The sequence below is a fragment of the Callithrix jacchus genome, chromosome 5, assembly GCF_049354715.1.
Source record: "Callithrix jacchus isolate 240 chromosome 5, calJac240_pri, whole genome shotgun sequence".
Taxonomy (NCBI): Eukaryota; Metazoa; Chordata; class Mammalia; order Primates; family Cebidae; genus Callithrix; species Callithrix jacchus.
The window spans coordinates 136,081,503-136,106,955 of NC_133506.1; the positions used below are offsets into that span (position 1 = coordinate 136,081,503).

General features: G+C 48.4%; 1 protein-coding gene and 1 long non-coding RNA gene across 9 annotated transcripts in view; one reads left to right on the top strand and one right to left on the bottom strand.

Annotated features, from left to right (window-relative positions):
* RNF213 (ring finger protein 213) overlaps window positions 1–25,453 on the top strand; it is a 116,060-nt gene that overhangs the window by 79,491 nt on the left and 11,116 nt on the right. For all 6 annotated transcript variants that reach the window (XM_035301997.3, XM_078374863.1, XM_035301995.3 and 3 more), the window contains 22 exons: window positions 1,710–1,901; window positions 3,443–3,588; window positions 5,054–5,208; window positions 6,652–6,864; window positions 7,171–7,352; window positions 7,496–7,616; window positions 8,899–8,999; window positions 9,112–9,294; window positions 10,576–10,745; window positions 10,842–10,941; window positions 13,086–13,197; window positions 13,731–13,944; window positions 14,575–14,765; window positions 16,168–16,290; window positions 17,431–17,541; window positions 17,964–18,206; window positions 18,565–18,646; window positions 19,447–19,481; window positions 21,206–21,300; window positions 22,723–22,882; window positions 23,475–23,655; window positions 24,893–24,984. In XM_035301997.3, the coding sequence (XP_035157888.3) occupies window positions 1,710–1,901; window positions 3,443–3,588; window positions 5,054–5,208; window positions 6,652–6,864; window positions 7,171–7,352; window positions 7,496–7,616; window positions 8,899–8,999; window positions 9,112–9,294; window positions 10,576–10,745; window positions 10,842–10,941; window positions 13,086–13,197; window positions 13,731–13,944; window positions 14,575–14,765; window positions 16,168–16,290; window positions 17,431–17,541; window positions 17,964–18,206; window positions 18,565–18,646; window positions 19,447–19,481; window positions 21,206–21,300; window positions 22,723–22,882; window positions 23,475–23,655; window positions 24,893–24,984 (3,202 nt within the window). The remainder of the gene's footprint in view (window positions 1–1,709; window positions 1,902–3,442; window positions 3,589–5,053; window positions 5,209–6,651; window positions 6,865–7,170; window positions 7,353–7,495; window positions 7,617–8,898; window positions 9,000–9,111; window positions 9,295–10,575; window positions 10,746–10,841; window positions 10,942–13,085; window positions 13,198–13,730; window positions 13,945–14,574; window positions 14,766–16,167; window positions 16,291–17,430; window positions 17,542–17,963; window positions 18,207–18,564; window positions 18,647–19,446; window positions 19,482–21,205; window positions 21,301–22,722; window positions 22,883–23,474; window positions 23,656–24,892; window positions 24,985–25,453) is intronic.
* LOC103793418 (uncharacterized) overlaps window positions 11,651–25,453 on the bottom strand; it is a 29,079-nt gene continuing 15,276 nt past the window's right edge. For 2 of the 3 annotated variants that reach the window (XR_013536066.1, XR_013536065.1), the window contains 4 exons: window positions 23,064–23,169; window positions 21,067–21,500; window positions 16,198–16,592; window positions 11,651–14,121 (listed from right to left, as the gene is read on the bottom strand). This is a non-coding gene — a long non-coding RNA (uncharacterized LOC103793418). Of the gene's footprint in view, window positions 14,122–16,197; window positions 16,593–21,066; window positions 21,501–23,063; window positions 23,170–25,453 lie in introns of those variants that run through there. The other variant, XR_013536064.1, reaches the window with a different exon arrangement.

Genomic DNA, 25,453 nt, shown 5'->3' on the forward strand with positions numbered 1-25,453 from the left:
AAGTGATTTTCCTTCCTCAGCCTCCTGAGTAGCTGGGATTACAGGCACCCACCATCACGCCTGGCTAAGTTTTTATAATTTTGTAGAGACGGGGTTTCATCATGTTGGCCAGGTTGGTCTCAAACTCCTGACCTTGTTACCTTCCCTCCTCGGCCTCCCAGAGTGCTGGGATTACAGGCGTGAGCCATTGAACCTATATGTTTTAAAAAAAATAAGTGTTTCTTTTTATTCTTTTCAAAAGGGAGGTTTTACTTTTCCTCCAACATTAACTACCTCATAATTCTTATCCTTTACACAAGAATTTTGAAATATAGTTTTTATTGTTATATGTCAGTATATACAATGAAATATATATAACAACAAAAGATCTTGTAGTTAATTCAACCAGTTATCTGTCTGCCTGCCTATCTGTCTGTTCATCCATCCATCCACCCGCCTGCCTATCCACCCATCTGTCCATCTCCCGCCCGTCCATCCACCTGCCTGTCTATCCACCCATCTGTCCATCGCCCGCCCGTCCATCCACCTGCCTGTCTATCCACTCATCTGTCCATCGCCCGCCCGTCCATCCACCTGCCTGTCTATCCACCCATCTGTCCATCTCCCGCCCGTCCATCCACCTGCCTGTCTATCCACCCATCTGTCCATCTCCCGCCCGTCCATCCACCTGCCTGTCTATCCACCCATCTGTCCATCTCCCGCCCGTCCATCCACCTGCCTGTCTATCCACCCATCTGTCCATCTCCCGCCCGTCCATCCACCTGCCTGTCTATCCACCCATCTGTCCATCGCCCGCCCGTCCATCCACCTGCCTGTCTATACACCCATCTGTCCATCGCCCGCCCATCCATCCGTCTGTCTATGTTATCAGATGCCCAGATCCAGTGTACAAAAACATCAACAGGATCAAATACTTACTTCCAGATAAACATGTGCTTTCCTGTTTAGTTTGATTTGGGACAAATTTATTTTGGTCTCTTCATCTGTATTAAAAGGTTTTTAAAACATTTATTTGTTCCAAACAGATTGTCGTTATTTATTTATAGAAGCTTGATGACTTGTTCTGAAAAAATAGTTAGGTACAAAAATTATACAGCCTTGCAAAAAATAAAGCAGATAGGTGCAGTGGCTCACACCTGTAATCCCAACACTTTGGGAGGCTAAGGTGAGAGGATTGCTTGATCCCAGGAGTTTGAGACCAGTCAGCTGGGGCAACATAGTGAGACCCCATCTCAACAACAAATAAAATAAAATTAAAAAATTATCTAAGTGTGGTGGTGCTGGGCATGGTGGTCCTGTCTACTCGTATGGCTGAGTTGGGAGACTGAGGTGGGAGGGTTGTTTGAGCCCAGGTATTCAAGGTTACAATGATCTATGATTGTGCCACTGCATTGCAGCCTGGGTGACAGAGTGAAACCTGCCTCAAATATACATGTTTCAATACTAATAATAAAAGTAAATCAAACACTGCTTCACCCTTTCAGTAACCTAATTACAGTTTATTCCATGTAGAATTAAGTTCCATCCCGGTTCTGCCTCTAATCTCTGTTTTTCTAGTACTTAAAAATGATGAAAATTTCATTGCCATAGCTAGAGTGTGGTAATCAGTACAGTAGGTGTTTTGTTAATGCTCAGAAAGGACCAAAATATCCAAAGATGGCAGCCCATGCTGTGGTCCTCTGAGCTGTGGTGGCGTCTTCCCTGTGCAGGCACACACTCTGGAAGCGGGTACAAGGTGCTGTGACCCCCCTGCTGGCGAGCATGATCTCCTTCATCGACAGAGACGGCAACCTTGAGCTACTGACCAGGACAGGGACTCCGCCCTGGGCAAGAGACCTTTGGATGTTTATTTTCAGTGACAAGAAGCTTCTGAACATTCCTCTTGTGATGAATAACTCGAGGTGAATGGAAGACTTTCTTTTCACGGGGAGGGTAACTATCAGAACACAGCAGCACCCTGATATGCCCTCCCAAGTGCTAGAGGAAACGCAGCCCTCACCTCCAGAGCAGCATTGACGTGGGCACTTTCTGCAGTGACAGTAGCAAGTTCGGCCAGGCTCACGCCTGTAATCCCAGCACTTTGGGAGGCCAAGGCGGGTGGACCATGAGGTCAATAGATCGAGACCATCCTGGCCAACATGGTGAAGCCCCGTCTCTACTAAAAATACAAAAAGTAGCTAGGCATGATAGTCCATGCCTGTAGGCCCAGCTACTTGGGAGGCTGAGGCAGTAAAATCGCTTGAACCTGGGAGGCAGAGGTTGTAGTGAGCTGAGATCACGCCACTGCTCTCCAGCCTGAGTAACAAAGCAAGACTCCATCTTGAAAAAAGGAAGTTTCCAAAGCTCCAAGAAATCTTTATCTGCACCCTCATTTCCCCGCTTTCAGAGCACCGGTTCTAGCCAGACCCAGCGTGGTGTGGCAGGGAGAAGCTTCGCTTAGAAGAGCTGAGTGATCTGGGCCCCTCCCCCATCCCTCATTCCCTGGGGGGTGCTGCACAGCCCCCACCCCTTCCCCAGGCCTGATGCTGTGGAGCTCAGGCTCAGCTCCCAACAGCTTCCTCTTTGGCTTTCAGGGGTTTCAATTCTGGATGCAGGTTAGTCAAGAATATAGAAATAAATGTGCCCAGGCTTGGCGGCTCATGCCTATAACCCCAAAACTCTAGGAGGCTGAGGCAGGAAAGTTCCTTGAGCCCAGGGGTTCAAGACCAGCTTGGGCAACACAGTGAGACCCCACAAGTACAGAAAAATTTAAAAATTAGCCACGCGTAATGTGGCATGCACCTGTAGTTCCAGCTGCTCTAGGAGCTGGGGTGGGAGGATTGCTTGAGCCCAGTAGTTTGAGGTGAGCTATGATCACTCCAACCTGGGTGACAGAGATCCTGTCTCAAAAAAAAAAAGGAAGAAAGAGAGAAAGGGAGGGAGGGAGGAAGGGAGGAAGGGAGGGAGGAAGGAAGGAAGGAAGGAAGGAAGGAAGGAAAGGAAGGAAGGAAGGAAGGGAGGGAGGGAGGGAGGGAGGGAGGGAGGGAGGAAGGGAGGAAGGGAGGAAGGGAGGAAGGGAGGAAGGGAGGAAGGAAGTTGCCAGTGGAAACACTTGTACAGAAAACAAGGTGCTGCTGCTCTTCCTGAAACAAACTCTAACAAGCTATGTGTGTTACAAATCATCAAAGGACAGGTTCAGGAACCAGAGACTGAGTTCTGCCTGAGAGTCTGGGCAACACACTTGACCCGTCCGTCAGCCTTGGTTTGTTTGTTTTGTCTGTAAAACAAACAGATTGCATGAGGGAGTCCCCTGGGCCTGGACTGTGAAATAGGTCAGCGCTGTCTGCCTGGCCTGTTGGCCCCCTTGTTTTGAGACCTGGGAGGAGCTGGAGTCAATGGCAGATCCTGTCTTGTGTTTTGAGGGGCGCCTCCCAACCCGTCTTCTTACCGTCACTTATTGCAGACGTCAAGGTGAGATGGCCTACATCGTGGTGCAGAACCACATGAACCTTTCAGGGAGTGCTTCCAATGATGTCCCGTTCAGCTGGAGAATCAAGGACTATCTGGAGGAGCTGTGGGTGCAGGCTCAGTACCTCACGGATGCAGAAGGTGAGGCTCCCTCAGAATAGGTCAGATTCTGCACAGCCCAATCACAAAGGGATTACCTGACAGTGAAAGCAGATGGGTGGCTACTATGGCAAGGTGAATTTTGGAGTTTTTAAGTTTCCACACTTTATGCAGTAGCATCCAGTTTATGTAACTGCATCATTTTAAAGTTTCTGCTGAAGGAGGGGAGGTCCAGCAGGGACCAGGAGGCTTCCGGTCCTATGGCAGCAGGAGCCTGTCAGGTGGTTTTAGTGCCATCATAGCCAGGTAGGTGGTGAAATGGGGCGTGTTCTGCCAGGAGGACTGTCAACCTCTAGCAGCTGGTCGTTCCTGGGGCTTCTCAGACTTAGGCAATGGACTCAGGAGATGCCCCAGGGGAGGCATTCTCAGAAGGCCCGGGTGCCTAGAGCATCCCCTACTCACAACTGCCCCATCAGGAAGCACCTCCCAGCTGTGACTCCTAAGTCAGCCCACATGAGGTGCTGGCCTCTGCTGCCACATGCCAGGGGGTCTGCCATGGTCCAGAAAAACCAAGGGTAACACAACACTTTTGGAAAAGTCATCTTTCATACATGAAATAAACTTTTCCATGTTTACCTATCAGACCATTTGGAAGACTCAAGGTGGCTGCCTTTTCTAGGTCACCATTCTGCACTTTGCTGAACAAACTCAAAGCAGTCTCCCTCTTCAGGACAATAACGTGACTGACCCTGCTTTTCTATGACGGCATGCAAATTGGGGGCTGCACCTGCCCTCTAGAAGCCAGATCTTTCTGGCTTGTGTAGTCTGTGACCCCAGCCCCTGAGAAGCACCCCACTTGTTCCTGACTGACTCGGCCCCGGGGGTTCCTGAAGCATGCCAGGACTTACAGCCATGCAACATACAACTCAGTCTTATCTCAGGGTGTTCTCTTTGGGGCTAGCTTGGCTGTGTCTGACACTGCTTCTGCTTTCCTTTTATTCCACTGGAAAAATATCCTAGGCTAGGCACAGTGGTTCACACTTATAATCCCAGCACTTTGGGAAGCCAAGTCAGGGAGAACACCTGAGGTCAGGAGTTCAAGACCAGCCTGACCAATATGGTGAAACCCCGTCTCTACTAAAAATACAAAAATTAGCGAGGTGTGGTGGTGCATGCCTGTAATCCCAGCTACTTGGGAGGCTGAGGCAGGAAAATCACTTGAACCCTGGAGGCAGAGGTTGCAGTGAGCCGAGATCGCGCCACTGCACTCTAACCTGGGCGACAGAGACTCCCATCTCAAAAAAGAAAAAAATATCCTAAGTGTCTAGACAGTGATTATTCCTTCAGTTCCCCACAAAATCAGGCAGTTGAATGTGAGCTCCCATTCAACAAGGCATCCCGTTCCTCTTCCCTCCAGAACCCCCACTCAGGGAAACGGAGCCTCCTGGATGCAGGGGAGCGTCATGACTTAGACGCACTCCAGGCCGCTCCTTGGTTTCCTCTGCAGGACTGCCAAAGAGGTTCGTGGAAATCTTTCAGCAGAATCCTCTGGGCAGGTTTCTTGCCCGGCTCCGTGGAGAACAGCAGCAGGAACTTCTTCAGTGTTACTCCAAGGACTTCATCCTCTTGACCATGCGCGTGTCAACGAGGGAGGAATTACAGGTGGGTGATTAGCTGCTGGCTAAGGGTCAGGCGTAGAGCTTGCATAGTGGGCCTGGAGGAGACACAGGGACATTTCTTCAGCCACCCACCTGGAGCTGGTGCTGTGAGGTCTGGGAACAGAACATGGTCTGTGAAGAGTGCTGGAGGGGGAAGGGCCACTCAGTCTCCTCTCAGAGCTCCGTGCTCCACCCTCAGCCCACTGCCCAGGGGCTCTGGAAACACGGAGATTTCCATGAACAGGAGAAGACCTCCAATTTCCCAGAAATATATTTTTTTTAATGTTAAGTGTCTATTGAAAAAAATTAGAGGTAAATATGTAACTATCCCTAAGAATAAGTGAAATTCAATAGAAAGTAATACTTTTGACTACCTAAAAATGTTACACTTTAGTACACAAAAAAGGAAAGTGACAAATGTGAGAACATCCTTACAGCCAGTATGACTAGAGGTGGATTAAGTATTCTCAGGAATCAATAATACCCTAAGTTTAAAAAATGAGTAAATGTTATAAAACAATTAACAGAATAATCATATCAACCTCCAGAAAACATATGAACAATTTCTTAGCTTTATTATTAATAGCAAATCAACACAACAGTTTTTAGACATCGTATTTATGCATTTATTTTGCAAAGCTGATTTTTTTTTGAGACAAGAGTTTCACTCTTTGTTGCCCAAGCTGGAGTGCAGTGGCACCGTCTCAGCTCACTGCAACCTCTACCTCCTGGGTTCAAGCAATTCTCCTGTCTCAGCCTCCCCAGTAGCTGAGATTGCAGGTGCCCATTTTGTATTTTTAGTAGAGACGGGGTTTCACCATGCTTGCCAGGCTGGTCTCTAACTCCTGACCTCACGTGATCTGCCCCCCTCAGCCTCCCAGAGTGTTGGGATTATAGGTGTGAGCTGCCATGCCCGGCCCGCAAAGCTGATTTTTAAAAAGAACAGCTGCCAGTGCTGCAAAGAAAGGGCCAGGCCACGTGGCTGACGGTGGCGTGAACAGCAGGCGCCCTGCAGGGCCACCTGGCAGAGTAGTTGAGTGCCTTGTTCCATCTGCAGTGTTGACTATACCCTGATGTGGACAAACGCTTCGTTCACAGGGATGTTGTTTTCAGCTCTGCTTCTAAAAATGAATAGTTCTCCAGAAATACAGGATGGGCAAGTTAAAGTATGGCCACATGATGGGTTATCGAGCAGCCGTTCAAACAATATTTTTCAAGTATACAAGTGTACTCAGTAATAGAGAAAGTTCACGATGTAAAGAAGACACGGTGGCCCTAACGTGGGATGAGGGAGGAGGAGGTAAAACTGGACAGGCACACGCCAGGACAGCACTCAGGAGTTGTAATTTTCGCTTTTATGGTTTCCCAACAGTTCTGATTTTCCATGGGGAAAACATACCATTTTTGTCATTTAAAAATAGATTCTAAAAGCTTGTTTGAATCCCAGTTTCTGCAGATGGCTCTGTGGTCCTGCATCTGTGAACTAAAAGTGGCATTAGAAGTGCCTGAGGAAGAGGTTTCCCTGCCATGGGTGCACCTGGCCTACCAGCATTTCAGAAGCCGGCTGCAGAACTTCTCCAGAATCCTGACCATCTATCCCCAGATTCTCTGCAGCCTGATGGAAGCCTCTCAAAACCACAAGCTGGCTGAACGTGAGATGGTATGGCCCTCCTCTGCCTCCCTTGAGCCAGCGTTGGGGTGCTTCCAACTGCATTCTGGGAAGGGCAAGCTTTGGGGCTGTGTTCCAGATTTCTTCATGAGGCATACACCTCAGCTTAACTCGGAGATGTTAAGAACACAGCTTGCTGACGCTTCCCATACCCTAGACAATGAAAGATTAGGTTGCAAGCCTGGGACACGAGTATCCATGCAGCTAACAGCCAGGGCCTCTGGCACAAGGAAAACAGGGGCCAGGGGCAGTGGTTGGGGGCACTGCTAAGCTATGCCCCGCTGTCCGTCTCCCCAGACCCTGGACGTGTCTGCCGCAATGGCCTGCACTGAGATGCTGACGAGACACACCCTGAAGCCCAGTCCCCAGGCGTGGTTACAGCTAGTGAAGAATCTTTCCATGCCACTGGAACTCATCTGCTCCGATAGGCACATGCAAGGCAGTGGGACCCTGGCCCAGGCTGTCATCAGGGAAGTCAGGTGAGAGCCAGATGCCCTCCCCCCTGCTTCATCCAGCACGAACTCACCAGAAGCCTGCCCAGTGCCAGGCTGAGTGAGTGGCATCCTCGTTGTACCCTGGGCTCCTTCGTGGGAGCTGAGTGACTGGCGCCCTCTTTTGACAGAGTCCACTGGAGTCGGATTTTCTCCACTGCGCTCTTTGTGGAGCACGTGCTCCTGGAAATTGAGCGCCAGGTCCCTGAGTTATGCAGGCTGGTGACGGAGCACGTCTTCTTACTAGACAAGGTGAGTATGAGTACCTGGGCTGGCCTCAGCACATGCATGGCTCCCCGCTTTTCCAGAAGGAAGAACAGCACTGACACTGATACGCAGCTGCAAGCCGCTTTTTTGGCTTTGACTGTCTTGTCTGAAGTGGGAAGGTGATTTTATCACTAGGGCATTACCTTTCCCATGTTTAATTATCTACCCTCTGCTGATTGCTAAGTCAGGTGTATCATTTAGAAACTATTCCAGGAACTGTGTGCAGAAAGGAACCGATGCAGGGAACATCCTTGTGAAACCCCTGGGAGGGGTGCGTGGCCTGCTGGAGTGAGTCCAGAATAGACCATTAGCCTGGCCGTCTGTGGGAGCTGTTACCGTTGCCACAGTCACTGAGACAGGGATGTCCGAGAATGCCACTGGGGTTGGGGCCTTCAAAACAGTGCTGTCAGCAGAACCAAGGGAACAGGAATACCCTGTCCCTCAATACCCTTCACAAAGCTGCTAATGTGGGGCGGTGCCCTGCAGAGCAAAGCCTGCGACCCTGCAGGGATGCATCTGTATCACAGAGAAACTTCCCATTTGCTCTCAAGCACACAGATGCAAGAATGCGGGATACAGGACTGTTAGGAATTGCAAAAAATCTAAATGCCCATTACCCAGCAGACAGGTACAACACAGCCCCTAACAGCAGCGATCTGGACCTAATGTGTCATGAAGAAAATGAGCTGCAGAAGCCTGTATCTAGTGTGATACCATTGATAGAAAGTTTTAAAACATTCAAAACAATCCCATGTTGATACATGCTTATAGCTTTCCTAAAAGTAGAAATTTAAAACTGTGGTCCTTTCTGGGGAGGGGAGGCAGGGAAATCTGATCAGAAAGGGGTGTAGAAATTGTAACTTATGTATAATGTTTTCTCTAAAAAAAGATCTATCCCAGCTGCTTAGGGGCTAAAAGAGATTTTTTTTTTAATGATCTAAAGCAAATATTCCAAAAATGCTGAGATTTCTTAAAGCTTGGTGGGGGATCTCCAGATGCTCATTATTGAAAGTCTGAACTTTCTCCTAGTGGTGGGAGGGAAGGAGACCTTGAAGGAAAAAGGAGAGGGGAAACCGTAACTTGAGAATTTAGTACTGTGACAAGCAATAATCACTAAAAGAGCCTTTCAACTGCTAAATGAAGAAGTGCGAAGGCCTCTCACCTCGCACACATGCATCACGGCCCTGACTGCACGAGGTGTCCCTTCCGCTGCCTGGCCTGGCCGCCCTCCCTACCGCTAATGATTCCTGTCACCGCTTTTCTTCAGCGTCTTCGAGAGAACTCTGACCTCAAGACCCACAGGCCTTTTAGGGCCGTGATGAGCACTCTCTGTGAATGTAAGGAGAGCGCCAGCAGGACCTTTACCAGGTGAGACCTTAGGTTTGGATCTGTGAAGGTGGGAATGCTGACTCTTTCATGGTTTTCACTTCTTCTGGCCAGTTTCTCTACTTCAGAACTGATCACCCTTCTTGGATTCTAGGTTTGGGGTCCAGCCATGCCCCATCTGCCTGGGAGACGCACAGGACCCCGTCTGTCTGCCCTGCGACCACGTGTACTGTCTGCGCTGCCTAGAAGCCTGGCTGGTCTCGGGGCAGATGATGTGCCCCTTCTGTTTAACTGTCTTGCCAGACACATTCTCTCCAACTGTTTCCCAAGAGCACAGGTAAAACACCCTTTCACGAAAGCATCTGTTTTTTTTCCTTGACAAACACAATATTCAGAAATATAAACTCTATTAACCTTTGTTTGGTAGAAAACCTGATTTCAGAGAACTATCATAAGAGACACCACTTATATACTTTCATAAATATCTGGTATCTCAAGATTATTCTCTCCCCAAGACATACACATAGATTTGAGAGAGAGCAAATTGAGAGGAAATAAGCCAGAAAGTCATAACAGAGATCCTCACCAGAGGCCCAAGGAATTTAGACACCACTGGTCTTTTTTTTTGAGGTAAGAGTCTCACTCTGTTACCCAGGCTGGAGTGCAGTGGTGCGATCTTGGCTTACTGCAACCTTTGCCTCCTGGGTTCGAGCAATTCTCCTGTCTCAGCCTCCCAAGTAGCTGGGATTACAGGCAGCCATACCTGGCTAATTTTCTTGTATTTTTATTAGAGAAGGGGTTTCACTGTGTTGGCCAGGCTGATCTCGAACTCCTGACCTCAAGCAATCTACCTGCCTCAGCCTCCCAAAGTGCCTGGCAAACACCACTGGTCTTAATGCATTAACATCATTCACAGTCTCTGACCTGAGGACCAGCCCACTTCTGGTCTAGCTTTTCAGGTGGTTAAAAGCAGCTCTAGCTCTCTGGGCTCAGCGGGCCTCAGCCCTGCTCTCTGAGGGGTTGGTTTTCCTTCTCTCTCAGGCCTCCTGAAAGTGGAGCACCAGGCAGGCCCAGTGGATGGGTTCTTTGACATGCTTTGGGGTACTGAAGGGTGTTGGGGCTGCTGCAAATGATCAGTGTTCCTAGAAAGAGAGGCATCTAAATGTCTTCTTTTGTTCTGAAGACTAGCTCTAATGGATGAGAGGAATGATTTGAATCTTTAACAGTGAAAGGCAGGGCTCGGTGCGGTGGCTCACGCCTGTCATCTCAGCACTTTGGGAGGCCGAGGCGGGTGGATCACATGAGGTCAGGAGTTCAAAACCAGCCTGGCCAACATTGTGAAACCCAGTCTCTACTAAGTGTGAAATTAGCTGGGCATGGTGGCAGTTTCCTGTAATCCCTGCTATTCGGGAGGCTGAGGCAGGGGAATCTTGAGCCCAGGAGGTGGATGTTGCAGTGGGCCGAGATCGCACCACTGTACTCCATCCTGGGCAACAAGAGCCAAACTCCGTCTCAAAAAAAAACGTGAAATGCTGTCCAAATCTCCAGTCATTCTGTGAGGAGGGGTTTGGGAAACACCATCCCCTGGTCTTCTGATTTGTGCTCCTCGTGTCCTAAGGGAAGCCATTGAAAAGCATGCCCGCCTCCGGCAGACGTGCAACAGCTTCTTCGTAGACCTGGTGTCCACCATGTGCTTCAAGGACAATGCTCCGCCTGAGAAGGAAGTGATCCACAGCCTGCTCTCTCTGCTGTTTGTCCAAAAGGAGCTCTTAAGAGATGCCCCCGAGAGTAGGTCGCTTTCTTCCTATAAACCTGGAAGCTTATTTATGCATCTCACTCCTGCACACCTCATGCAACCAGCTGCCTTTCTCTTTCTGGTTTAAGGACACCGCGAACACACCAAATCTCTCTCTCCATTCAATGACGTGGTGGATAAGACTCCTGTCATCCGCTCGGTGATACTGAAGCTGCTTCTCAAGTACAGGTAAGAGCAACAACATGGAGACTTGCTTCTGGAGAGCCCCGGCCTTTGCTCTTCATCACGGCTCTTGTTACTGAGTCTTCTCGTCATGACTAGCAGCTGGTACACAATCTGGGGAAGCTTTTTTGGTGAGAGACGACCTGGTTAGCTGTACTGGTTGGGTATTCTGACGTTTTCACATTAGGCATGAGTTTAGCACACCCACAAGCACACATCTAGCCAGAAGCAAACAGTGCCATGAGGGGGTGGTGGTGGCGTGAAGGTCACGGAACTCGGGAGGCAGGCATCTGTGGTGCTGACCTGGTTCCACAGTGGCCTCGTCTTGTGGTTTTTAGGATGGTAGCTTAGATTGCTGCTCACCCCGAATGTCCTCCATGTCTTCTAACGATACTCCCCACAACATGGGCTCTGTGTATTTCCTTGTGAAAGGCTGTTGACATCCAAGGATAGTGTCCCTGGTGGTACATGTATTGCTCTAATATTGCAGTTCTCAGAGTGTTGGTGTGGACCCTTGAGTGTGAGGTAGGTCTCTGAGGTCAAAACTATTTTAAAAATTAGAATACTAAGATAAATGTGCCTCTATTTTTAGCATGGTGACACAGGATGACGTTACAAAAGCAGTGGTAGGTCGAGCCGCGGCGCAAACAATGCTGTAGTCCCAACATCGTCTTCACCACTGTGCTTACGTGGTATTTTTTTCATGCCAGTTTCCTTTTTACTAAATCTTGACTCTTGAGGATTTGACTTTTTAATGTTTTGTGGAAACGGGGAGCACACAGAACACACTCCCACTGCACACCAGAGGTGACGCTTACCTCGAAGAAAACCACTCATGACAAGTCTGGAGTTAACAGCTGCTTTGCTTCTGGGCTGGCTCTTGTGCTGGGCGGATGCACATGAGTTCTCCAGGGCTGGGCAGGCCCCTCCTGGAAATCCGCAGAGCCAGCTGGCCTCATCCAAACAGCTGAGGTGTTTACTTAAAGACATTTTGAGGCAATCTGTGGTGATATTAATGAATGTGGATGGTTTCTAAAAATGTAGAATCAAAATGTGTCAAATTTTGCAAGACGTGCATAGCCCAGTGAACCGATATTTTCCAAATGACCAACGCCTGATGTCACAAAATCATGTGTGGGTCAAAAAGGAAAAACATTTAAAGTACAGGCAGGCCAGGCATGGTGGCTCACGCCTGTAACCTCAGCACTTTGGAAAGCTGAGGCGGGTGGATCACCTGAGGTCACAAGTCCGAGACCAGCCTGGCCAACAAGGTGAAACCCCATCTCTACTAAAAATATAAAAATTAGCCAGGCATGGTCGTGATGGGCGCCTGTAATCCCAGCTAGTTGGGAGGCTAAGGCAGGATAATTGCTTGAACCTGGGAGGCAGAGGCTGCAGTGAGCTGAGATCGTGCCACTCTAGCCTGGGTGACAGAGCAAGACTCCATCTCAAAAAAATAATCAAGTATCTGACAGAACTTTTAACATAATTGACTATGAAAAATACACTGATATGGCTTCAGGCTCCACATTGCAACCAACCTTTAGACATGATCATTTGTCACTGTTGGCACAGTATTAAGGAATGATATCCACAATAATCTGCAAAAATTGTGAAACATTCCTCGCTGCTCCCAGTGTGTAAGGACAGGTTTTCTTCATATTCTTCACACGGCGCAGCCGATGGGGAGCAGAGGCAGGGCAGGCAGGCAGGCAGACTTACGGAGCCAGGCCCCAGGGTGAGAACAGGAATGGGAGACCAAGCCCTTCTTCTCACTGATTCATGTTTTTTTAAATGTTATTTATCATGTAATAGCTTTACTGTTATTTTAAATGAAACCTTTTGTTTTTAATGTCTCATAATTCCTATCATAAATATTGATAATATAACCCACATAAAGAAAAGCTCTTCGGGGTTCTCAATAACTTTTAAGACAATAAAAGGGTCCTGAAACCAAAAAGTTTGAGAACAGGCTGCTCTAAAACGGTTTATATTCCCAGTATAATGCTACAGTGTTTTCCCTAAAACGTTAGAAACTACATATGTGTGAATGTTTATATACACACACACAGATAGGATAGATGACCTTCTTTTAGTAAGATACATCTCCAGATCTGAGAGAGCCAGGAATAATATTTCTCTTCCCACAGCTTCGATGATGTAAAAGATTATATTCAGGACTACTTGACCCTGCTAAAAAAGAAAGCATTCATAATTGAAGATAAAACTGAACTGTACATGCTGTTTATCAACTGCCTGGAGGTAAGTGAACTCTCTTCCTGAATTTCTTTTGCAAACTATCTGAACCACATGGTTTAAAATGTACAGAATTTTAGTCAGTATAATTAACAAATGCTCTGTTAATTATCAATAAAATTATATATACAAAAGAAAGGTTTCAAAGACATTGCTTCTGTCTTCAACAGTGTATACATTGGCATTTATGTGCATATGCATACAAAAAAGAACAGCCTAGAAGAATGAATATACCACCAAAGTTAACAGTGGTTATCACTGGGTGCTGACATTATGAATACTTTTTATTATCTTCATAAAGTATATAAATTAGACTATATAAAACTTCTTCCTCATAGGCTTACTTTTTCCCCTCCTTCTTGCCCTTAAAATAAAAAGGAGTATTAGGTTTCCATGAATCAAGAAATTTATGCTGAAACCTGCATTAGTATTTTTTATCCTTCCTTCATTCTCCATAGTCATGCTGGCAATTTTAGAAGCTTGGGGATTCCATATTTAAAAGAATAATATCCTTTTCTTTCTTGTTCCTTGTTCCTCAGGATTCAATACATGAGAAGACCAGTGTTTGCTCCAGAAAAGATGAACCGAACCACTTGAGAGAGGAAGGTGTTTTCCTTAAGACGTATTCTCCAGTGCGACGTGGCCAAGAGCCTGCCCACGAGGCCTCGGTGGAATACCTGCAGGAGGTGGCCCGGATCCGCCTCTGCCTTGATCGGGCTGCAGATTTCCTCTCAGAGCCCCAGGGAGGCCCAGGCGAGTCTTCTCCACCTTGCTTTACTTTGGGCTGAAAGACTCTGTTATTTAGAAATTCTAGGGCTGGGCGTGCTGGCTCACACCTGTAATCCCAGCACTTTGGGAGGCCGAGGTGGGTGGATCACGAGGTCGAGAGATCGAGACCATCCTGGTCAACATGGTGAAACGTCATCTCTACTAAAAATACAAAAAATTAGCTGGGCATGGTGGTGCGTGCCTGGAATCTCAGCTACTCAGGAGGCTGAGGCAGGAGAATTGCCTGAACCCAGGAGGCGGAGGTTGTGGTGAGCCGAGATCGCGCCATTGCACTCCAGCCTGGGTAACAAGAGCGAAACTCCATCTCAAAAAAAAAAAAAAAAAATTCCAGGAGTATGGGAACTGGTTCTACATAGAGACTACTACTGGGCCTTTCCACGTCCTCCCCCTGGACGTGCTTCTGTGAATTCCCATGGGGACGTTCTGTGCCCCCTGGACATGCTTCTATGGATTCCCGTGGGGAGGTCCTGTCCCCCATGGACGTGCTTCTGTGGATTCCCGTGGGGAGGTCCTGTGCCCTCTGGTTGGCTTTGTGTCCTTCCACAAATGCCCCAAGTCACCAGCTGCTCACCCACTTTCTTGTTGGCCTTTCAGAGATGGCGAAGGAGAAGGAGTGCTACCTGCAGCAAGTCAAGCACTTCTGTACCCGCGGTGAGAACGACTGGCACCGGGTGTACCTGGTGCGGAAACTCAGCAGCCAGCGGGGGATGGAGTTTGTGCAGGGCCTCTCCAAGCCGGGCCATCCGTGCCAGTGGGTGTTTCCCAAGGAAGTCATTGAGCAGCAGGTGAGAACTGGGGCTGGCAGCTCTTGAACATGGACCCCCACACTCCCATACACCATGCCCACATACCCCCCATCACACCCACACCCCATGCCAAGACCCCCCACCCAAACCCCACACCATACCCCTCCATACCACACCCACACACCTCTACACCAACACCCCCACACCCACCACACCTCCACAACACATACCTACACCATAGCCCCTCACACACAAACCTATACCCCACACTCCTAAACCCATAACCCATACCAACCACACCTCCATGTCCCACACGCCCACACCCCTACACCACTCTCGTACCACACCCCACACACCACACCCCCAGCTGGTGCCGATGCTCCTGCATTCCGCCCGCCTTCAGCCTCGCCCGAGCAGAAATGTGCTTATCATTCTGGTCCTTTCTCTCCGCCTTCCACTGATCTGCCCCACCTGGTGATCATTTACAGCAACTGCTGTAGGGCCAAGGTGAGGCCTCACCTCAGAGCTTCCTTAATTAGGTATCACTTCTACTTGAATTTGACTCAGGGAAAAGTAGAACATTTTTGTGGCCTTTGCTTTCAGCAAATTAAACGTAGTTCACCTTGCAACCTCTGACAGGCAGAGAGATGCAAGAGTGAGAAGTAAGAATAGAAGAACTGCGTAAAAGGCTTCAAGGCCAGGTGGGCGCAGGGGCTCACACCTGTCATCCCAGCACTTTGGGAAACCGAGGTGGGTGGATCACTTGAGGTCAGGAATTCATCGAGACCAGCCTGGCCAACATGTTGAAACTTCGTCTCTGCTAAAAATAAACTACAAGTAAAAAAAATTTAGCTGGACGTGGTAATGGGTGCCTGTAGTCCCAGCTACTTAGGAGGCTGAGGCAGGAGAATTGCTTGAACCCAGGAGGCGGAGGTTGCAGTGGGCCAAGATGGCACCACTGCACTCCAGCCTCGGCGACAGAGTGGGACCACTCCTTCCCACTCCCAAAAAAGAGGCTTTGAAGCTTCTCAGTGGTCCTTTCCAGATGCCCAGAAATTAACAAATTCTTATTGTCCTGGGGATCAAAAATGGTACTAAAAACCTGGCACTGTGTGACCACCGCTGGGGTTGAGAGTTGACCTGACTGGAGTCACCCAGCCTTGGGCATGGTGCAGTGCGACACCTCAAATGTCAGGAGGAGGCAGCTCCCTGGTCAGCGCTGCTGTCACCAGGCGTTCCATGCTCTTGAACCTCCTCTATGGAGGAGGAAGCTCCTGCCAAGAAGGCAACAGACTGCCCTGCCTTAGGCCAGGTGGGGGAATCCAGCTCGGCTGCCTTTAAACCTCCAATGGTCATCTGCTTGGGTACCTAGTGAGACAGTTCTTTGCAAAACATTCCTCCCATCGTTCACTGCAACTAACCCATGTTCCCGGGGCTGCAGAAGGACCACCCAGGCCAGATGGATTGGTACCTGGTGTACGGCAGTGAATACAAGGCTCTCCGAGACGCTGTGGCCAAAGCTGTCCTCGAGTGCAAGCCGCTGGGGACTGAGACTGCTCTGAAGGTAGGGTGGGCCTGTGGCTTCTCACTGATGCCAGATGACACCCCTTGGGGCCTGCGTGTTCCCTGGGTGATGTCCAGCGATGCAGGGTGGTGGACCACTGAAGCCCTGATCACATGACACTGTACTGCGAGTCCCATGCCCACGGCCTCCGGGACGCACCTGGCCAGTGTGCGCAAACCAGTGGCTGGAACAGGACAGCTATGACGGTTGGGCCAGGCTGACAGATTTGCTGTCTTGCTGATCTGCCGAGGCCGTTGGCAGCCCCTGTTGATTTGTTTCTGTCCATTGCTTCCTTTGAGACCCTGTGGGAAAACAGTGGAAGAAAGATGCTGACACGACTATTAATAGCAAAATTCCTATCTATATGCATTCGCGATTCACAGACATGCTTGTGCTTAATAAAAATACATACGTTGGTGTAGTGTGGGAAGTTAAAAAATATAAAGATGTTTTTAGAATCTAACCTTTAAATTGGTCTGGTCTGGCTTCCTTTTTGAGTTCCTGTGCCAGGAAAAGAGGAAATAGAAAATCCTTTCTGCTCAGGAAGTTTCTAAGACCAGTGAAGGAGTCAGAAGAACAGATGGTGATTCCGTTGCTTCTGTTATTAAGCTGGCTGCTAAACCTGCATTGAGTTTAATCTGAGAGTATTTTAGGAACTTTGTAGCCCAAAAGTTGCTTGCCAGTTGGTGGCCCATGTGGGGCCGGACCCCAGGTGTCCAGGCCTAGAAAAGGCTCCTTCCCTGATTGGTGGGTTGAGGGCTGAGGTACTTTCCTTTTCACATGCAAACCATGTGGGCATTTGGCCCCTAGGTAGATCTGGGGCTGGGGGCGGGCAGTACCTCATGCCTGTAATCCCAGCACTTTGGGAGGCCTAGGCGGGCAGATCAGTTCAAGACCAGCGTGGCTAACATAGTGAAACCCTGTATCTACTTAAAAAATAAAATGTGTGTGTATACGTGTGTGTGTGGGAGGCTGAGGCAAGGGAACTACTTGAACCCGGGTGGTGGAGGTTGCAGTGAGCCAAGATTGTGCCACTCTACTCCAGCCTGGGCAACAGAGCAAGACTCCATTTCAAAAAAAAAAAAAAAAAAAAGACCTGCTGAGCCTTTAAATTCTCACTTAATGCCCTTGATTTTGCAGGCCTGCCGGACCCCCAGAGCCCTGCAGGCAGCCCACTTCCTGTTGGCGCTGTTCAGAGAGGTGGCTGTTCTGTACAGATCGCACAATGAGCGCCTCCACCCCACGCCAGAGGTGAGTAACCACCTTCAAGGCTGAGTTCAGTCTCAGCATTTGGAGGGGCTTTATTGAGCAGAATACAAGTTAACACAAATCATACCATAGTTTTTTTATCTAGGATGGAGGTTTTCAACCTTGTTATATGTAACAACTATTTTCTGTTTAACCCAAAGCTTAAAGAATTAATTATAATGAAAACTAAAGAACCTAAGACAATGTTTCACACACAAAATATCAGAATTGATGCTTAAGCATGTGGAGGCTGTGTTTGTTTATGCAAATTCTCTTCTCTGAAAAATTGCCCTTCAAATGGTGATTTCTCCATATTTACCTTGATATTTGATATATATTTGGTGTCAGTGTATGCCTGAGAGTAGACCTTTGAATTCACACAATATTCTTTGATGTATCTTAATGTTAAATTTTTTTCCTGTCAGCAACGTGAAGCTGTGAGCCAGTTCATTGGCGAATGCAAGATCCTTTCATCTACTGATATCAGGCACTTTGCAACATCTCTCGTGGACAATTCTCTGCCATTGTTGAGGGCAGGCCCCAGTAACAGCAGCCTTGAGGGCACAGTGACAGACATGGCCATTCATGCTGCAGCCGTCCTTCTGTGCGGACAGAATAAAGTCTTGGAACCCCTAAAGAATCTGGCCTTCTCCCCAGCCGACATGGCGGTAAGAATAGGCTCCGATTCCACTGGCCTTCACCAGCACCTGCACTAAGAGCTTGTCACTGTGGAGACCAAGCTGCAGCTGTGGGCACTCTTGAGCATCTTTATCTCCTTGATTCTTGAGCACACAAGATAGTGGCAGACTTGCCTTGGCCTTTGTTATTTCACTGGGAGCTGTTCTGTTTTCTTCACAGACAGCTTCAGAAGTCAAGCAGAAGGGAAGCACTACTCTCTTCCTTCCTCTAGGCCTCCTGCGGAGCAGCCACACCTCCACATGCTCACTTCCTTCCTCTAGGCCTCCTGCTGAGCAACCACACCTCCACATGCTCACTTACCTAGTGGTCTGTTTTCTTGTTTTTCAGAATGCTTTTCTCCCAACCATGCCTGAAGACTTGCTGGCTCAAGCTAGGAGATGGAAAGGTCTGGAGGGAGTCCAGTGGTACAGTAAGTGCTGGGGTCTGGATGATCCCACACACCTCTCAGCTTCACGGGGTATCCGGATGCCATGAAGCACTGGGTTCGACTTGGGGTCCACGTGGTTTATGCCTCAGGGTCCCAAATCACCTGCCTTCTCCCCATGGTGTCTGCGGAATATGGGTGGCTTGAAGGAGCTGGCACTCTACTGGCTAGATGATCCAAACCATTCCATTTCTTGGTCGTGTGGAAAAGACCCTCTGAGACGCACTTCTGTTCTCTGGAATATGCTATTTTGGGAGGCGGAGGGGACGGGCAGCACAGCAGAGACGCATTCACAGGCCCCTCACAAAACAACAAGTTTTTGACACAAAGATAGCTCTTCTGCAATACGTGAGGTATAGCAGTGGGAGACAGACTAATATAACCCCTGACATGTAACTTTTGCTATTGCCTGAGTAAATGTTTTAAAACTAGTTTTCAAAGTCGTTTTAAAATATGCTCGCGACAAAAAACAGCATCAAAGAGAACTGAAGGGTCTAGAATTCTATCCACCTTGCTCCAGAAGTGCGCCTGCTACGGGCCTATCTTCCAATTTCTCTGTGCTTCAGACAATTAAACTCAGACATTTTTCACTGATAACATACACCTGTTGAGCTTCAGGCAGGTGTCACAGCACTTAACAGATCAGCTCCGGATCTGGTGGGTGCCCTGGACACCCATTCTCATATTTTGGTCAAGGCCAGAGAGTAGAGTGTTAGCTTTCCCCTTTCAATGTAGGTGATTTGGTGAAACCTCATTAGCCAATGTGTGTCCTGTTCTCTTCACAGCTTGTCCCAATGGCCATCCTTGCTCCGTGGGAGAGGTGAGTCTTGGTATTTAAGATAGGGTTTGAGGGGTGGCACGCATGCCAGGGTGGGAGGAGCAGGATCGTGGGTGAGGAGAGCACAGGCTCACTGTGGACTGCCCTGGGTGCTCTGAGCACGTGGTGTCAATGGCGCTAAAAGTTTCTAGCTTGGGGCTTCGCAGCCTCCGCACTGTGGACAGCCTGTGGGACGTCTGGCAATATGCCTGACCTTGAGACCCTGGAGGCCAGGAGCACTCCTCCTCCCAGTGTCAGACCTAAAGCCAGACACTGACAAAGGTGCCCTAGGGTTGGGAACTGCTGCTAGCCATTCTTTCTAGCCACTGCAGCACGGGATCAGTGGCCCTGGTCTTGATAGAATGGCGAGGTGTGGCCTGGACCACAGACTGCATGATTAGCCCATAGACAAGGTTCGTCCAGATGCCAAAGGACAGGAAGAAGCGACTTGTAGATTGTGTCCCCTGGGGGGAGAACTTGATTATTCCTCTCTGTATTCTCAAGTATCTAGCTCAGAGTCCTCCATACCGTATCTATACTTGCTGAGCAAGAGCCTGGTGGGTTGAGCTGATACACGGTAGTAGTTATTAGTCAGTGTTACTTAGTTAGTTGGTTGAGACAGTGTTGGGCTCTCTTCCCCAGGCTGGAGTGCAGTGGCATGATCATAGCTCACTAACACTGAACTCCTGGGCTCAAGTGATCATCCTGCCTTGGCCTCCCAAAGTGTTGGGATTATGAGCCATTGAGCCCAGCCTGATACGTGTCATTTAATACAGTATATAAGAGACATGGAAAGAGAAAAACTGATATATACATTTCATTTTTCTGAGCTTCAATCACTTCCTTGTCCATGAAATGAGGAGACTGAAATAGATTCTATCCAGGCATGCTCCCAGCTCTGAAATTCTGTGACTGGTTTGTCTGTTGTCAGCTGTGATTCTCAGTATTCAGTAGCATAATATCTGATTTAGAAAAATGAGCCTCTGGAAGTAGATCATATGACTGGATTTTTTAAAATAAAAAAGTCCAAGCCAGGTGTGGCAGGTAGCTTATACCTGTAATCCCAGCACTTTGGAGGCTGAGGCAGGCAGACTGCTTGAGCCCAGGAGTTTCAGACCAGCCTGGGAAACATGTTGAAACCCTGTCGCTACAAAAAACACAGAGCATCAGCAGGGCATGGTGGTGCATGCGTGTGGTCCCAGCTACTTGGAAGGCTAAGGTGGGAGGATAGCTTGAGCCTGGGGAGGTCGAGGCTGCAGTGAGCCAGGATGGTGCCACTGCACTCCAGCCTGGATGACAGAGCAAGATAAATATAGGAAAAAGTCCAAATGGACATAAGAAAGTCAGTTTGGAAGCTATTCTAGTGTTCTTGGTATTAGATCATGAAGAGCTACAGGCCAGTGTGATAGATGGAAGAATAGAAAAAATGCTGACCATGAGAAAGGAAGGTTGAATTTCATGTACTTGCCTGTAAAGTGTCACCCTGGGAATAAAGCTTAGATTTTCTCATTAAAAAAAAAAAAGTTCAAATTTGCCCATGTACAACATTAGTGAGTACCTACCCTGTGCCCATGGGTTATCTACCCACCTGAAACGCTGGAACGGACAATCTGAGGCTGCGCACGTCTGAGGCAGCGGTAAGGGGGTATCATTTGCAGGACAGCGTTTGTACATAAAATGGTACTGGCTCCAGAAGTGGTTCTGAGTGCCCTCTGTCTTCACTCTAGTGCGGCAGGCCGATGGAACAGAGCTTTTGCGTTGACTGTCGTGCACCAATCGGAGGCATTAACCACAAACCTCATGATGGCTTTCAAATGGTCAGGTGTGTGCATCGGGGTTGTATTTCCTAAGTACTCAAACCTTGGGGTGTCAGGCTGTTTTTCTTCCAGCTGATAAAGCGATACTCAAGATAGTACTAATTACTCCAGTACATCCGGACCTGTGTCATATTGAATAGCAATGCCGAAGTCCCACGAGTCACACAGCAGGGAGTTATCTGACCTGTTGTTGGCTCACTGGGCCCTGAAATGCAAAGCAGGCTACACTTTAATACCCGTTAATATTAACACAGGTGTCTTCCTTTTGGGCCTTGGGTACACCCTCTATAGAAATATGCGAGACATAAACAGATGATCTAGTTCACAGGGACGTGTGTCTGCAGGGCCCAAACCTGGGCTTTTGTCTCCTCAGCAGATGCCATCTCAATTTGTCAACAATCTTAGCTTTCTCCATTTTTTTTTTTTTTTTTGAGAAAAATGAAGGAGACATAGTCTTATCAAATGCCAGACTTTAGAATCCATGTAAAAATCTGACCCCAGGGCCGGGCGCGGTGGCTCAAGCCTGTAATCCCAGCACTTTGGGAGGCCGAGGCGGGTGGATCACGAGGTCAACAGATCGAGACCATCCTGGTCAACATGGTGAAACCCCGTCTCTACTAAAAATTACAAAAAATTAGCTGGGCACGGTGGTGCGTGCCTGTAATCCCAGCTACTCAGGAGGCTGAGGCAGGAGAATTGCCTGAACCCAGGGGGCAGAGGTTGCGGTGAGCCGAGATTGCGCCATTGCACTCCAGCCTGGGTAACAAGAGCGAAACTCCGTCTCAAAAAAAAAAAAAAAAAAAAAAAAAAAAAAAAAATCTGACCCCACACCAAGATGAGTGCGGTTCTAAATGCTCCTTTCAGAGTGGAACCTGCGCACAGTCAGCGTTCTGACTGTTCAACTACAGTCACAGCTTAACATATTTTCATGTTATCTCCAGAAACTATCACAGTGTCCTCCAATCTCTAATATTTTTGCCACTGAGAGTATCTACCACACTGTCCCTCCCATCTGCCAGACTCTGGATCTCAGTTTTTCCTTTGGGAAAATGAGAACAACGTGGACACCCATGGGATACCAACTGTCCCAAACTCTAGCTGTTCTTAGCCCAGTCGCTCCTCTCCGGACAGAGACTTCAATGGAAAAGATGGGTCCAGGCCTACGTCCTAACACCCTGCCCCAGGATCAGCGTCAACACTGCACAGCACAGCCACTTTATGCTGAGAATGCAGTGGGGTCTGGTCCGCCAGAAAGGCGAGTCTGTCACGATAGACTCTTAGGAACATGGCCTGGGCTTAGTGGAACATGAAGTTCTCTGGACGTAGCTGTCTTCTCGGCCACGAGTCTCAGTCCAAGTGCTGAGAACATGCAGTGCATCCAGGCGGCCGGCCTCAGCCTCTACCCTGTGTTCTCTTTTTCTTTCCAGCAACAGTGTAGATAGAACGCAGAGCGGCCACGTGCTGGGCAACCCGCAGCGGAGAGACCTGGTGGTGACATGTGACCGAGAGCTGCCCCCACTGGTCTTCATATTTATCCGGCTACTCACTCACTTGGCTCTGCTTCTGGGAGCTGCCCAGAGTCCCCAGGTATAGCCCGGTGCTGCCAAACAATGTGTTGAGGTACTCTAGGAAGAACCTGCTTTCCCCTCTTCCCAGGGAGTCCTAGCTGCTGCATTTTGAAGATAATTAGTCTGTAAAGTAATATGAAGGTTGCAGATCGTCATGTCTCCGGCCCCTGTGGCACAGGAGGGTATGGGGAAATACTCACCAGAGGATATAAAATCCACTTCCGATCAACAGCTCTGTCTTTGGTTCACATCTGGGAGTAGAGAGGCTGCCATCTTCGTTATTTCACCTGTGTCTTCGTTGTGGCTCTAGGGAAGAAACAGAGAGCACACTGCATTCTTCTAAGTTAATACTAACCAAGAGGGCAAAAAGTACAGGCTCTGAGGATTCTTTCTCTCACTCTAATAACAGAAAAGCCAGCAGCTGTTCCGCTTGCTCGCCTTCCTTTCACCTGTTTGAATCGTGCTTGGATAACTCCATAGCTTTCATCCTAGAGACCTCCTTCCACCTCAGTGCTGGTGCTCCACTCCCAACAGCCTCTACCAGGCTCCCCATCTCATCTACAAATCAGATCCCAGATCCCACTGAACGCTCTGTTCTGTTGCCCTCACAGGCTCTGATGAACATCATTAAGCCTCCAGTGAGGGATCCACAAGGCTTTCTGCAGCAGCACATCCTGAAGGACTTGGAGCAGTTGACCAAGATACTGAGATACAGTGCTGATGAGACCACCAGTGTGGTCCACCTCGTCCTGTGCAGGCTTCTCCAAGAGGGGAACCAGCTCTCTGGCAAGAGTGAGGAAAGGGGCAGGGGCTGGGTGGGGATCACACGGCACAACTGCAGCGAAAGCGGCTCGCTGTCTTTGGACCACCCCACACGTGGCCAGTCCGAGCTCTGTCCGTGCTGTGGCTGGAAAGAATGAGAGAACACACAGAGAAAATTGTGTCTACGGAAGGCAATGCCCGGAGCTGGGAACAGGAAGCACATTGCTTGCCCAAGGGATGTTAGGAGCTGCTCTGTTCTCTCCACTCACCCCTGCCTGGCTAAGACCCACAGTACTTGGGAGCGCCTGCACACAAATGTTCAGCGTGCATATATGGGAAGTCTTTTCAGTTCCAAGGGCAGCCCCGCAGGTCATTCCCCTACCATGCTGGGAGTGCGTATTGCCCATACAGGTGGTGTGTGTCAAAGACACGTCACCATCGCAGGTCCTGCTTTCCCAAACACATCGCAGTTGTGTGCTGATGTATTAAATGTTTATATGTCCAGTAATGGCAAAAAAAAAAAAAAAGCAGGCAATAAAATATTGTATTCACTGAGCTAATTTAAAAAATTTTTAAATCTATACAGAAAGGTCTTGCAAAACAACTTAGTAAAATGGTTATCCGTGAGTGGCAGAATTAAAAGTGATTTGCTAATCTGCAAAAACCACAATGACTATTGTGAGGACAATGTTAAAGTAATAATAATAGCAATAAAAAGTCCTGCCCGTGATAAGAAAATCTGCTCCCACCTCAGATACTTCTTTGCCCGAAACCAGCATTCGTATTCATTTTCCATTTTGAACAATCTGATTTGATTTTAAGCCTCTTATTCTGGTGGGATATCAACAAGGTCACACTGAAGAAATGACAGAATCCTGGAATCAGGCGGACCGTCTGTTCCTGCAGAGTCTGTGTGGTCTGCCTCAGGCTTGGGTGGCAGCAGCTGAGGTGCCTGGTGATGGCCTGGCCCCTGTTACTATGTCCTGGGCTTTGAAGCTTAGGTTCTGTTCTTTCAGTACTTTTTTCAAAATAGTTCTAAGATTACAATTATGTAAGGTAGAGGGAAATTTTAGAGATTGACATTATCTTAAAGATCATTGAGGTGATGGTAGCAGCAGAACTATTTCAAAATACTTAGATTAATTTAGAAAGCTATTGCCTCAAAGGGAGCATTATTTCCATTAAACACTTATTTAGTGTTTATTACACATGGACTGCTGTGCTCTTTGTGCCTTGGGCAACCTACACATTTCGGGGTTTTTTGCAGGACCTTTAAATTTTGACACAAGACTGTCAACTAAAGAAAACAGGAACAACTGGGAAAAGGACATTGCAGCTGTGATTTTGCCTGAACTGGAGGTAAGCAGGAAGTGGCGGCTGCGTTGCTCCCCTGCCCAGAAAGGCTGACTCCCGGCATCTGCTGAGTGCTCCTTGCCGGCTGCCCTTCATAGTGGTGCCAGCAGGAGCCTGTGGCTGAGCCCGACTCCGACGCTCTCCACCTCGAGTCACCCCATCCTCCTCCTGTCCCCAAGTGCTCTTCCCTCCTGCAGCTGCTCATGAGTCAGTCCGAGGAATTACTGGGAATCCAAGTGCAGGCAGTATTTTTCTCTCCATTACTTTTTACAGCAGAATGTAATGTACGAGGTAGAGAAACAAACCATCACATAAATACCCACTAAAAATGAACTGACAATCATAGCTGAATTACTCATCTAGCAGTCACAATACTACTAAGAGTAATATAGGTCTCTGAATCTCATTCTGTTTGGGGAGACATAAATCTATAAACAAAGAACCCTAAAATTAGAATAAAAGATCTAAGGAAATG